The sequence below is a fragment of the Tympanuchus pallidicinctus genome, unplaced genomic scaffold, assembly GCF_026119805.1.
Source record: "Tympanuchus pallidicinctus isolate F22 unplaced genomic scaffold, pur_lepc_1.0 scaffold8, whole genome shotgun sequence".
In the NCBI taxonomy this organism is placed as follows: domain Eukaryota; kingdom Metazoa; phylum Chordata; class Aves; order Galliformes; family Phasianidae; genus Tympanuchus; species Tympanuchus pallidicinctus.
Genome location: NW_026294802.1, coordinates 19,353,539 through 19,366,051, shown reverse-complemented (window position 1 = coordinate 19,366,051; position 12,513 = coordinate 19,353,539). Strand labels below are relative to the sequence as shown.

General features: G+C 46.7%; 1 protein-coding gene across 1 annotated transcript in view; it reads left to right on the top strand.

The window, feature by feature from the left end:
- The first annotated feature begins 403 nt into the window (after nt 1-403).
- Nucleotides 404-12,513, top strand: part of PLXNC1 (plexin C1) — a 68,252-nt gene continuing 56,142 nt past the window's right edge. Inside the window, exons 1-2 of the mRNA XM_052667362.1 lie at nt 404-1,351; nt 10,600-10,722. Of these exons, the coding sequence (XP_052523322.1) occupies nt 404-1,351; nt 10,600-10,722 (1,071 nt within the window). The remainder of the gene's footprint in view (nt 1,352-10,599; nt 10,723-12,513) is intronic.

Below are 12,513 nucleotides of genomic sequence, written 5' to 3'. Positions count from 1 at the left end.
AGCGGCGGCGAGGCCCGGCGCCACGCCTCGCCCCCTCCGCGGCCCCGTCCCGGCCCCCCGCAGCCCGGCGGCGGGGCCGCCTCCCTCCCCTCGTCCGCGGCGAGGCGAGGCGAAGCGGGCCGGGCGGGGGAGCGGCGGCGCGCGGCGGCGAGGTGCTTGAGCAGCCCTCCCGGAGGAGCCCGGCCCACCTCTCCTCCCGCACAGGCACCCCCTCCTCCCCGCCCCGAACGAGGAACTGCCCGCCCGCGCGCAGCCCGGCCGCGGCGGAGGGGGGGAGCGGCGGCGGCGGCAGAGGCGGCGGCAGAGGCGGCGGCGCCCGGCCCCTGGGCGCAGCATGGCGCAGCGGCGCCCGCCGCCCGCCGCCACCTAAGGCGCCCCGCGGCGCCGAGCGGAGCCCGTGCCCATGGCGGCGCCGCCCGCGCTCAGCTGGGCGCTGCCCCTCCTGGCGGCGCTGGCGGGCGCCGGCGGCCACCGCTCCTTCGAGCTGCCCGGGGCCCCTATCGACAACGTCGAGGTGAGCGGTCGCTTCGTGCTGGTGGCGGGCGGCGGATGCCTGTACGAGGTGCGGTCCGACCTTTCGCGGTCTCGCCGCGTGGTGCCGCCGGGCGGGCCGGGCTGCGCGGAGCCCTCGGGCGTGCGGAGCAAGCTGCTGCTGCTGACCTACACCGAGGCCGGAGACGACGGCGAGCTGTTGGCCGGCTGGACGCAGGGGCAGGGCAGCTGCGAGGTGTGGCGGCTGCCGGACTACCGCCTGGTCCTGAACCGCACCGAGGTGGTCAGCTGCCTGCCCCGCGGCTCCACGGCCGGCGTGGTCTTCCAGCAGGCGGACGACTGGTACCTGGCGGTGGCGGCCACCTACTACAATGGCAGGCGAGTGCCCCCCGCGGGCTGCGAGCCGTCGAAGTCGAGCGAGACAGCGGCGATTACCGTGCGCCCCATAAAGACCCTGCAGCCTCGCGGAGAGTGGGACATCATCAAGTACAACAAGGAGCCTTTGCATTTCGTGGACGCGCTGTGGTGGGGCGGTCGCCTCTTCTTTCCCTACTACCGGCTGAAGGCCGAACTGGACAAGGACCCAGAGCTGCCAAGCATGGTGGTCATGCATCAGCCGCATCGCTCTGAGCACAGCTTTGACCTGCAAGGCCAAGTGTATCTGGACTGTGGTTGCCGGAGCCTCCTCATCTCCTCCAGCCTCATCCGCCAGGAAGGACGGGGCTGGTGGGTGGGTGTCTTCCACCACAACCACGGTGACAGGGCCTGGGACTCCACTGCCGTCTGCATCTTCAGGATGGAAGAGCTGCAGGATCCAACCTGTGTGTACATCACACACTTCTACGCGGGGACCAACTGCGTAAGTCTGGGCATCGTTTCGCTAACTTCTCATCCCACGTGCCATTGCTCTTGTTGTGGTGCTGTGTGCGTGATTCACAGAGTGTTCCTGGCAGACAGACCCAAAGGCACATGGAGTTCAGGGGAGCTGCAGAGCTGGGCCAGGCTCTGAGTGTCAGCACGTGCTCCATCAGCCCTATGGGCCTGTGCAGCGCTTCCTGTTCCTCAGAAGGTGATCCCTTAAAAATGGATCCTGGAGTGTGCTTCCCATCTATGTTTTGGGAAAGACGTGTCTGGGGGAGCAAATGAGGGCATCCTGGTCACGCCCCAGTCTTGGGTTTTTCACTCCATGCACCCTTTTCTGCCAAGGATCATTCATCCTTCATTGTATTTTCCACAGAGCATCTCCTACCTCATTCTGTGCATTCACATCTCATGTCATTGCAGCTACATCAGGAATGAAAAAAAGCCCATCAAGCTGACTCCTGTGCACTGGGCTGTGTGCGTTGCACTGCCCGCTGCTCACGAGTTATTTATGGTTGCTTGTTCAGTGGTGGGTGTTCTTCAGCCCTGCTGCGACTGGCCGTGCTCAGGAGGGCTCACAGCCCCCAGCCGTGGTGCAGCAGGCAGCGATAGCCATACATCTTTGTTGTTGCAGTGGTTACATTTTCACAGGCAGCCTTATCCCTTGGAGATCCCCTGGTCACCCACTTCTGCAACACTGTTTCTGAGCTCCTTCATCCCTTGTTGTGGGATGGGGGCTGGGAGGCAAGACCACCCGCTTCACTGCAGCTTCTGCAGCTGGTCAAGAAATGAGGGAAAAAAGAAATTCAGAAGGCTAAAAATGTAATTTGGGACAAACAGGTGCTATTGCAAGGCCCATGTGTGCTTTCAAGTCACCCTCAGAAATCTTTTCAGAGTTGTAGTAAAAGGAACAATGCTAAGAAGACATGACCTATTGCAGCTTCCCCTGTGTCCATGGGGTCTGCAGCTTAACCCCTGGCTCCTTGCTCTCTTGTGGCAGGAGTTTGCTGAAAACTCCTTGAAGTGTTTTACCATCTCTTGTTGGCGACAGAATCTAGCCCAGAGCAGAGCAGAGCACAGAGATTCTCCAGATAAAAACTACTTGAGGGCACATGTGATTCAGTCTGCTCATTTCCCTGCTGAATTGCAAAACCATGGCTAGGGTTAGTGGATGCAGTTATGAACAAGAACCAGATATGTGGATGAATTAACTGTGCTGAAGTACATAGTGAAACTGTCACTGCAGTGCCAGAGCCAGATTGTTGGTATCCAGTGCCAGTGTGAAACTTACTGCACGGTGATGGTGCTGTCACAAGGCAAACCTGCTGAATGAATGTGAAGTCCTCCTCCCAAAACATCTGCCTGCTAGTTGCATTTGTAACTGTATTCTTTATTTCTAATTACTTATGAGATTTCTTCACAAGGTTCTTTCTGAGCCTACAAAAGCAGAAAGAGAAACTTTCCTGGACTGCAGATACTTGATAAACACTTCTCCAATCCCCACAGTAGGAATTCTGGAAGAGTCTCTGGGAGTTCACAGAGTAAGGTGATGCATGTCAGGTGAGGCTGGTGTCTGTCTGACCTGTGTACCTCTCTCCTTTGCATCCAAACGGCTGAACACCAAAAATGAGCAACCCACATCTTGAAGGATTCATGGAATCACAGAATGGCCTGGGTTGAAAAGGACCATAATGATCAAATACTTTCAACCCCCCTGCTATGTGCGGAGTCACCAACCACCAGACCAAGCTGCCCAGCCTGGCCTTGAATGCCTCCAGGAATGGGGCATCCACAGCCTCCTTGGGCAACCTGTTCCAGTGTGTCACCACTCTCTGTGTGAAAAACTTCCTCCTAAAATCTAACCTAAACCTCCTCTTTTTCAGTTTAAAACCATTCCTTCTTATCCTATCACTATCCACCCTCATAAGCAGCCGTTCCCCCTCCTGTTTTTATGCTCCTTTCAAGTATTGGAAGGCCACAATGAGGTCTCCCTGGAGCCTTCTCTTCTCCAAGCTAAACAAGCCCAGTTCCTTCAACCTTTCTTCATAGGAGAGGTGCCCCAGCCCTCTGATCATCTTAGTGGCCCTCCTCTGGACCCATTCCAAGAGCATTGATTTAGATCAGACTCCTGTTACTCCAAGGTTACTATCCCAAAAGGTCAGTCTTCCTCCTGGGAATGTAGGTTATAATTGGGCACTATACTGAGGAACCTCAACATTAAAGATTATCAAAGTGGTTATTTGCTTAACACTATGTCCCTGACTCCAGCGAGATCCTTAATCGTGGTGTTTTGGCACAACAGTGAGTGCAGTTTACCACTGATGGGAAGATGGTGTTTTAATACTTTGTGAGATAGTGGGACATCAGAGTGTTGTGTAATACTATGACCTGTAACATTACATGACTAATTATATTCCCTATTTAAGCTAAGGATATATGCTTTTAGTTTATAAACACAGAAATAAAAGTATCTAGTTCAGCTTTAATATGTTTTTTATAGTACAGAAGGTTAGGCGAAAGTGATGCAGAGTAATTTTGGAGATGACAGGCCCATATGCTGCTTCTTCTGGGTTGTTTTAGCCCGGATCCTTCTACCGTCTCTCACCAAATCATGAGTCCCTGCAAAGTGGAACATACCCTTCTCTGACTCAGAAGCATGCAGAGCTCAGAGTTGGCAGGCAGACAGTGTACAGCATGGTATACAGGCACGTGTGTGCCACAGCTGGCAGGGGTTCTGGCCAAAAAGGAGTGCCTTGTAGCACAAAGTGCCAAGAGCACGTTTTAGAGAGTGCGTAGAAATAGCAGCAAGCACCAGTGCTTCCTTGTGCCTTAAGTCTAGTCTTTTACAGACACTGTTTATACTGATCAGATGAACGTGTTGTGATGTTGTAATTGCCTGGAATGCAAGACCTGCATGGTGTTTGTGACTGATGGACCTTGTTCAACATAAGCCTTGAAGATGTCATGTCTGTAGGGTGCTGCATGTTTTAGTCATCTTCACCAGATGCACTTGAGTTGCAGAGGTGAGACAAGATGTGATGAGGTATGTGTGCATGAACATGTCCTGACAGTTTGTGGAGGAACTGCAAATACCATTTATTCACTGCAGAAATGAGGTTTATGTAAGAGTATATGCTAAGGATTAGTGGCAGTTTGATTTCCTTCTGATTCTGTTACATTCTTCACGTTTCTGTAACTATTCTGATTACTTTTAAGCACAACATTTCGCTTGTCACACAGCTGCTTGTGTTTGCATTGTGTTGGCACTATGACTCAGTAGTACACTCAGGGCTTACCTGAGGTATCTGTACTCCTGGATTCCTTGCTCTGTGGTGTCTGTGCTTGTGAATTTCCTGCCCTGCTATTGCTGCATGTTCCGCTGTGAGCTTGTTCCTATAAGGTACCGAGCTTTCTGGCCCCAGCCCAGTAAAGCACTTAAGGGCATATTTAACATTAGGCATATAAGTACTTCCATCATCATCAGGGCAGATGCCCATGCATTTAAAGTTAAGCGTGAACTGGAGTACTTCACTGGATTGGAGCCAAATTGCCTGCCATCCTGTAGGATCTCATTGTAGGTGTGTAATCTCTTTGGTCTCTCATCAGTGCTTAGGCCAGTGCTGACATTTGCAGTAAGGTTTAATGCAGGATTTGAGTCTGTCATTCAGAATGAGTAATTTTTAAAATCCTTGCTTACTAGCTTTATCAAAAAGTATGTGACTGCTGAAAACCCTTTGGAATCTCTGCTCATAAGAAGAAGCTAAATTTGCTTTCATTTCATACACAAAGCATTTTGTCATAGTTGGCAATATTTATTCTGGAGGTATACTATACTGTATTACAGAGACATGATCCATAACTAGCAAGAGACAACAGAACTTTGAACTTTGAAAACCTGTTGCAGTTCTGTAACTAGTTGGTTTTCCTCTGATCCATACATCTCTTCATTTTGTGTGTATCTCCTTGCACATGCTGTTGAGCTGTATGTGTTAACTGACTTGATCGCACAAACTACATGTATGTAAGCACATCGACTTCAGGATTTCTATAGATACTAAATCTGAATTAGCCAAATCTTTTTCTCAGTTTCCTTTCAGAAACTTGACCGAGCACTGACAAACTTTTTCAGTGATTACAATTATAAATTAGAAGATTCTTAGCCAGGACATATGAGGCATGCTGGAATCTGTCACAAATTTCTTCCAGTAGTTTGTGAGCTTTTAGAAAGCCATTCCTTCTGTCCTGTGACTGACAGGGAGCTACTAGAATAGAGATCCCAGGATGTAGTACAACACAGATAAGCAGATGCTTTGGAAAAGTGTTCAGATGAGAGAACAATGACAGAAGAGAGTTGTAGGAAATTACCTACCCACAATGAGAAATCTGGAAATTAGGTTTGTGGTTGAAAAATTTGCATGGGAAATACAAGTCCTTACAATATTTGAGGGAGAAAATCCTAAAAAAAAGGCAAAGTGGCTGCGATAGCTACTAAATGACAGCTCTGTTGAATTCTTGTCTGCTCTTTGGTACAAGTAGATAACGGCCTGTTCACTGATTTTTTGTGTTATTCAGGGGGGTGATAAACATGTGAATTGATATATGCTGCATAATTTATCAAGCTTAGTGTAGAGTCTTGGGACAAATATTAGCTGGTGGAAGCTTGACTGAAATCAGGTTTTGAAGTCAACAGTTGCATCAGTTTAATCATGGCCATTAATTTGCAGAAATTACATTTGAATTTGTGCAGTAACTCACTCAAAAATGATTAATAATCTTTTATTTAAGGAGAGATTTACAGACTTCTAAATATCATTTGATATCTAAATTGATCCTGCAATTAATTTTCCAGTAGTAAAGTCGTCTCCCACGTATTTCACCTGATGTTTGGCAGACTTCTCAAATTAACATTTCTAGAGTTAATATTTCTGTCCAATTACAGTGAATTTTCAATGTCAGTGTCCATATTTGGTGTTGGAAATAAGTCACATGAGACCTGTAGTTCTCACAGTATCTGTAAGAAGTAGAGTTGCTTTTACTCATCCGGCTTTCCCAGGTGTTCTTAATGGAAACTTTCGACAGCCTGGGGACTCGAGCAGAGGATTTTCTTCTTTGGGACCACAGAGTCATTCACATTGAAAGGAGCATCAGAGGAGGTCTCCATTCAGCCTCCTGCATGCAGAGGGGTGAGCTCTGAGGTCAGACAGAGTTGCTCTGGGCTTTGTTCTATTGGATCTCAAAACCATCACAGATGGAAACTGCACAACCTCTCTGAACAACCTCTTCTGCTTAATTGTTCCCACCATGATTTTTTTAAGTGTCATGTCCACTTGAAACATCCCCTTTTTCATTCCACAGACAGAAGTCCTTCTTGTTGCCCACAATGTCTCTTGCCATTTTCAACACAAGGTGAACATTGATTTTGCTAGCTAGCCCATCTCCTGTTATGTCTGCTTGTTTTCCTGAGTTTTGTGCTTGGAGCAGGTTGTCCTGAAAGCCCTGCCCTTCAAAGCTGCCTCTTGGGGGATCCCACTGACTACTTCCCTGAACTAGCTGAAGCCTGTAAGTGCAGCATCTGTGCACTGTTGTTCTTTCCTCACTCCCCTCAAGATTCTGAACTCAGTGATTTCATAGTTACTACAGAGAAGACTGCCATTGATTATCACATCTCCAGTCAGTTCTTTCTTGTTCGTGAGTAGCAAAGTCAGGACAGCATAGCATCACCTTTCACTGATCCTGTAGAACTGATAAGACCTGGACTCCTCCCTCCTCCAGAGCTCTGTAGTCCTCATTTTCTCTAGGCACTATCTTAGATGTCCATGTGGGTGTGCAACACTGGATGGTAGCCCAAGGGATGGAACATCATTGGCAGTCTCTCTGCAAGAAACCTAAGAAAAGAAACCTGTTTTAGCAGCATGACTGTTTAACAGATGTGTGCCTTCATCTCTCACAGAAGGGAATCTCCAGTCGCTGTCACCCACCACTTCCTCTTGCTCTTTCTGTTACTGTTCATTTCAAGCCCAGTTGCTTTGCAAGCCTTCCTTAATAGAGCTTTATCTCCCTCCTCATTTGTTGTTAGAGCACTTTACCGATCCTGTAAATTCAGAGCTGGGGGCAGAGGTGGAACATTTCTTCTGCTGCAAGAAGCTTCTAACTTGTCTTGTGTCTCAGAATCCTCAATCTGGCTTTTCCTCAGGTCTAGCCTCTGAGTGTCCCTCCTGCCTTGCATTGTGAAGGTCAGGATTTTGTGTCTGCAGGGTCTCTGTTTAGACCCTCATTTCCTACTGTCCTCCCTGATGTTCTGCAGTCTGCTCACCTGGGATGGTTTGTTCTCCTAGCATTGCTATGCAGTATACAAATTAAAAACAACTGATAGATATCAAATTTTGCAACAGATCAGCTCCTCATTCCTTAGCCATAACAAAGGCTCATAGCATGCATTGATATATAAGTTTGTTACCCACTGACGTCATAAAAATTGATGGAAGAGGTTGAAGGGTGGTCCCTTCAGAATGAGGTTCCAGGAGATTTCTCCCATTGGGAAAGACATTTATTTGTTGCTGTAGTGTTGACTGTTGCTATACAGAGTTCACAAATTTTATGTCCTTTCGTATAGTTGCTTCCATTTGTTCACTCTGAATTCTCAAACCCTTACTTTTTACTTACTGGCCAACTGCAATATGTTGAGAGCTGATTGAGCTAGAGTGCTGCCCTTCCCTTCGAGGTGTGAGAATCAAGAGGAAATCGAGACAGAAAGACAAGTGTGAATACGGTTGCTGCAGCTGGAATCATATGGAGAGAAATCTGAAAATGAGATGCAAAATATGAAATGAATAAAAATAACTTTAATGCCAATAACCAAACAGCACTGAAAGCTTGATTTTAAAGGCAAAAATGTAAATTTATTCAGGAAATCTGTAGGCTTACCTATGGCTGTGAAGATTCTGGGAAACAATAGATTAAAATAGAAGAGTGCAACTGAAGAATTAAAAAAAAAACCAAAAATGTTCTATAGCAGTATTTGTTGTCTTCTCGTTTGCATTTCTTGTTTCTGTATGAACCTGGAAGTGTTACAGGGTAGATGACTGTGGAGGTGAATGGCTCTTCAAGTATAAAAGAAGTTTAGACTGTAAATGTGTTTTAGGGCTGGATTTTGCTGTGAAAGAGAAAAGCTTTGGAAGGCCCTACAGTGCTGTAACCCCATTAGTTACACTGGAAGAAGTAAAAGGGCTTGTTAAAAAAATAAATGCATGTGGAAAAGGGATGACAGAAGGGTGAAAGCAGCAGCTGCACCCTGGAGGGAATGGGCAGAAATGGAGAAATAGGTTGCAAAAGAGAGAAGACAATTTTTGTTGTGATTGCCCACCATCTAAATTCCTCCTCTTCTTATCTACATTAGCTCAATGTCGTGCTGACCCTCCCTCTAGCAAGCGGAGTGAGGGGAGGAGGCTTCCACACTTGTCAGTACTGGTTCCTCAGTCAGATGAGGAAGATGCACTGATATGACACTAGTTATTTTACTTGTATGTGGGTCAAAATAAAATCTGGCAGCAAGGCTTTTCAGAGACTGGGTGAGTCCTCCCCTCTTCTGTGATCCTATTGTACAGTGTCTGCAGGAAACCTGGGGTGGTTTGTCTTCCTAGCACTGCTATATAGAGCACTGAGAGAAAAAATCCTAACTCTCTTGGTAATCAAAGGCTGGAACACTTCATCTCCTCACTCCTTGGTCTGAGCGAGGGCTCATTGTGTGTACTAGTGCTGGAGTTTGTTACCCTCTGATGCATGCAATCACTTTTCCTTCCCCATATATAAAAGAGACCTCTGTGATACTGGAATCTTATGCCAAAGTGGGTTTTACTGAAACTCTGTGCCAGTACATGGCAGTTCCTATGTTTTCTTCCTGCTGCATGAAAAAAAAAGAAGAAAAAAGATCTTTAAATACGAAAGTTAATCAAGTCTTCTTTTACTCCAAATGGCTGTTCTTGCAAGCTAATTAAAATAATTCAGATGACTGAAAAAGATTTTAATTGACTTAGGATTGCAGTTCAGAAAAAATGTATTTCTATGTGGAAAGGCTTTTGGGGTTAAGCCAGCATTCAAGCATGCAGGAGAGTAGGATTCAGCTGTTACCATGTTATAGATTTGTTTCTTTTTTGTTATTGAAAAAAAAGTCTTTTGTTGACTTCATAAGTTTGAGAAATGCCTTCACCTTTCTGCAAAATGTAGATTTTAATACTCCATTCTCACACTTTGTCTAGTGCAATAATGCAAAATAGGTTCTTGCACTCAGAGTTTTCCTGTAGGTTTAAGAACCTGCCCTTGAGGCTGAGATTCTGGGCATTTTAAACTAACCTATGGGGTTATTCTCAAAGGCCTCGTCCTGCATGAGCTCTTCCCCCAGCCTCTCACACAGAGGGGGCTTCCTTTACACACTTGGCTTTCTGCAGTGAAAGTAGATCGGGGTTGTTTGGTATGGGTTTTTTTCGTTGCTCCACAAGATGTAGGGATTTCCTACACAGTGTTTTCTTTCATGAGCTTCTTACATGCATTTGTCTCTTAACTTTATCCAGCTTGGTCAGAGAATTATAGGTAACATTTGATTTTGAAGTTTGTGCAAGTACATTTATGTCCTGCCTGACTTGAACTTTGTGCTGCTTGGTATCATTTTTATATTTACGTAGTATGCAAGTCTCAACTTCCTTTTAGTGTAAAGCAGGAAACCATACTGGGGAGGATGAAGCTCTGCATTTTCTGGCAAGAGAAAAGAGTCTGAGTGTTTGAAATACATCCTTTCTCCAGAACATTTGCATATCTTTTCATGTGGTTGCTGAGCGTATCTGTAGCCTGTATGATAGGTGCTGTCAGGTGATGGAAAAAAATGGTTGCATTGAGAAGTACTGGCAGTCCAGAATAGTTTCAGAGCATTATGTCCCAAGGAAGAGAAAGGATATTGAAAATTAGTGTGCAGCTTTTAGACCAAGTCTGTGTCCCACTGAGATCAGTGGTTTATCTGCAGTAGATGTATTCTCTATCATGGATGTGACCAATTGCCCTGTATACAAAAAAGGAGTTACATGTGCCATTTCCAATGACATGTTGCTCTGAAGTACTGCCAGAATAAAAATGTTACCATGCTATTTTAAATAGATGAGTTTTTTGAGAATCTTCCCAGGGATTCTTCTTTTTATAAATATTTTGTAGTACAAGTGAATAACTTTGTAATGGTTTTCTCTTATATCTGATTTTCAGAAGGTACAATCAATCAAGAAATCACCCACCTTGATTCACTCTGGATTAGTGGCTGTTTATGGCACAGTTGTTTTAAATCAGATCGTTCTCTTTCTGGGAACAGATGATGGACAGTTACTGAAGGTAAGTAGAGCATGGGAATTCCTCCCTTCTGCATCGACTACTACTGTGTTCAAATAAGTATGTGTGTCCTATTGTTTAGGTGCTGCATTATGAGCAGATATACCACCTGGAATCTCTATTTCTTTTTTGTTTGTTTGTGAAGTAATTGCTGCATTGCTCCTTGAAGAACAAGATAACTTTCAAAAGCAATTATGTATCCTGCTTAAAGAGCAGGGAAACATTTCATTAATCTGCTAATGCCCTCGGTAATCAATTTATGGACTGTTGGAGTTCTCAGTTACTCTGTCTTTCGTTTATTTCCCTGTTTTGATTTTCTGTTAAGTGAGATAAAAAGCATGTCTGCCTCCTCCAGTCACTCCAGTCCAAGTTCACTCCTGTCTGACTGCTGGGACCCAGCCCAATGCCTGAGGACCCAAGGGTCTCTGCCCAGACTGGGGTGTGGCTGCTGCTTTCCCCTTTTTTGGTCCAGCCATCAGCAAAGCTGAGTACGTATCCCAGAGAGACACAGGCACTCCCAGAGATAGGACACTGACATGATCAGTAATGGGAAGCATAGAGTCATGGCATATCTTGATTTGGAAGGGACCCATAAGGATCATCAAGTCCCTGTCGCTGTCACACAGAGCAGAGCTCCCTGTGAGGAGCTGCAGCCACCATCAGGCCTCTCCTCAGCTCCTTTGCACTGGGCTGAGCACACCTCTCTGCCTCCACTACTCTCCATAAGTCTTCACCTCCAGACCCTTCATCATCTTTGTAACCCTCTGTTGGACATTCTGTAATAGTTTTATGGCCTTTTTCTCCTGTGGTGCCCAAAACTGCATATAGTACTCAATTTGAGGCCTCACCAGCAGAGAGCGGAATGGGGAGTCCCTTCGCTTGCCCCGCTAGCAACACCATGCTTGATGTACCCAGGGTACGGTTTGCCTTTCTGGCTGCCCAGGCACATGATTCACATAAAATGCCAACACACAGAGCCATGACTCCATACTCATTTCTGGGAGAGACAGAAGTTCACTGGTGCAAGAAGGCACACAGCATACTCTAGGTTCACAAACATACACATATTCATGGGTCCTTCACATACAGGTACAGTCCCTGTTTCTGCTCTGTCTGCCCAGCACCCTGCCTACACCCCAGGCCCTGGAACTGCTCCTTGGTTTGCCTGCTTGCTGGCTAGTCCAGCTTGAAGTTCATGGGTCCCTCAAGTACCAGCACAGCCCCTGGACCTGTCCTACACCCCTGTCTGGATCACAGGCCCTGGACTTCACAGGTTGCCTATTTGTCAGCTCGTTCAGCTTGAAGTTTTCAGGTTTATATACACGCACACATCCCAAGCACACTAGACCTGGGAATCCATGCACACTTGCCCTGCCTTGGCGGGCAGCACCAGGCACATGGGCTTTGACCCACAGCCCCCATTCAACTGTTGCACCCACCTCACCACACCAGTGCCCCCGCGCAGCTAGTTTGGGAATACATGGTGTTCCTGCCCCATGGCATACATGTAGGAGTGTAAAGATGTAAAAACAATGTTAAGGAAACATTTAATAGAAAATGTGAGAAGATAGGGCGGGCAGCAGTGATCAGGCACAGGGCCTGGCCAGACAAGTGTATTAATGGTCTCAGTTTTACCTATGACGTGCCTTTTTCTTCCCCTTTCTACTCTTTCCTACCTATTCCCCTCTTTGTCCCTCTTGCTCCCCTTCCTGTGCACAGCCCCATGGGTTTGTAAAGCTCTGTGGTTTCTGCACTTTCCCAGGGCCCCCTGCTTTACATCCTATGGGTAGTATA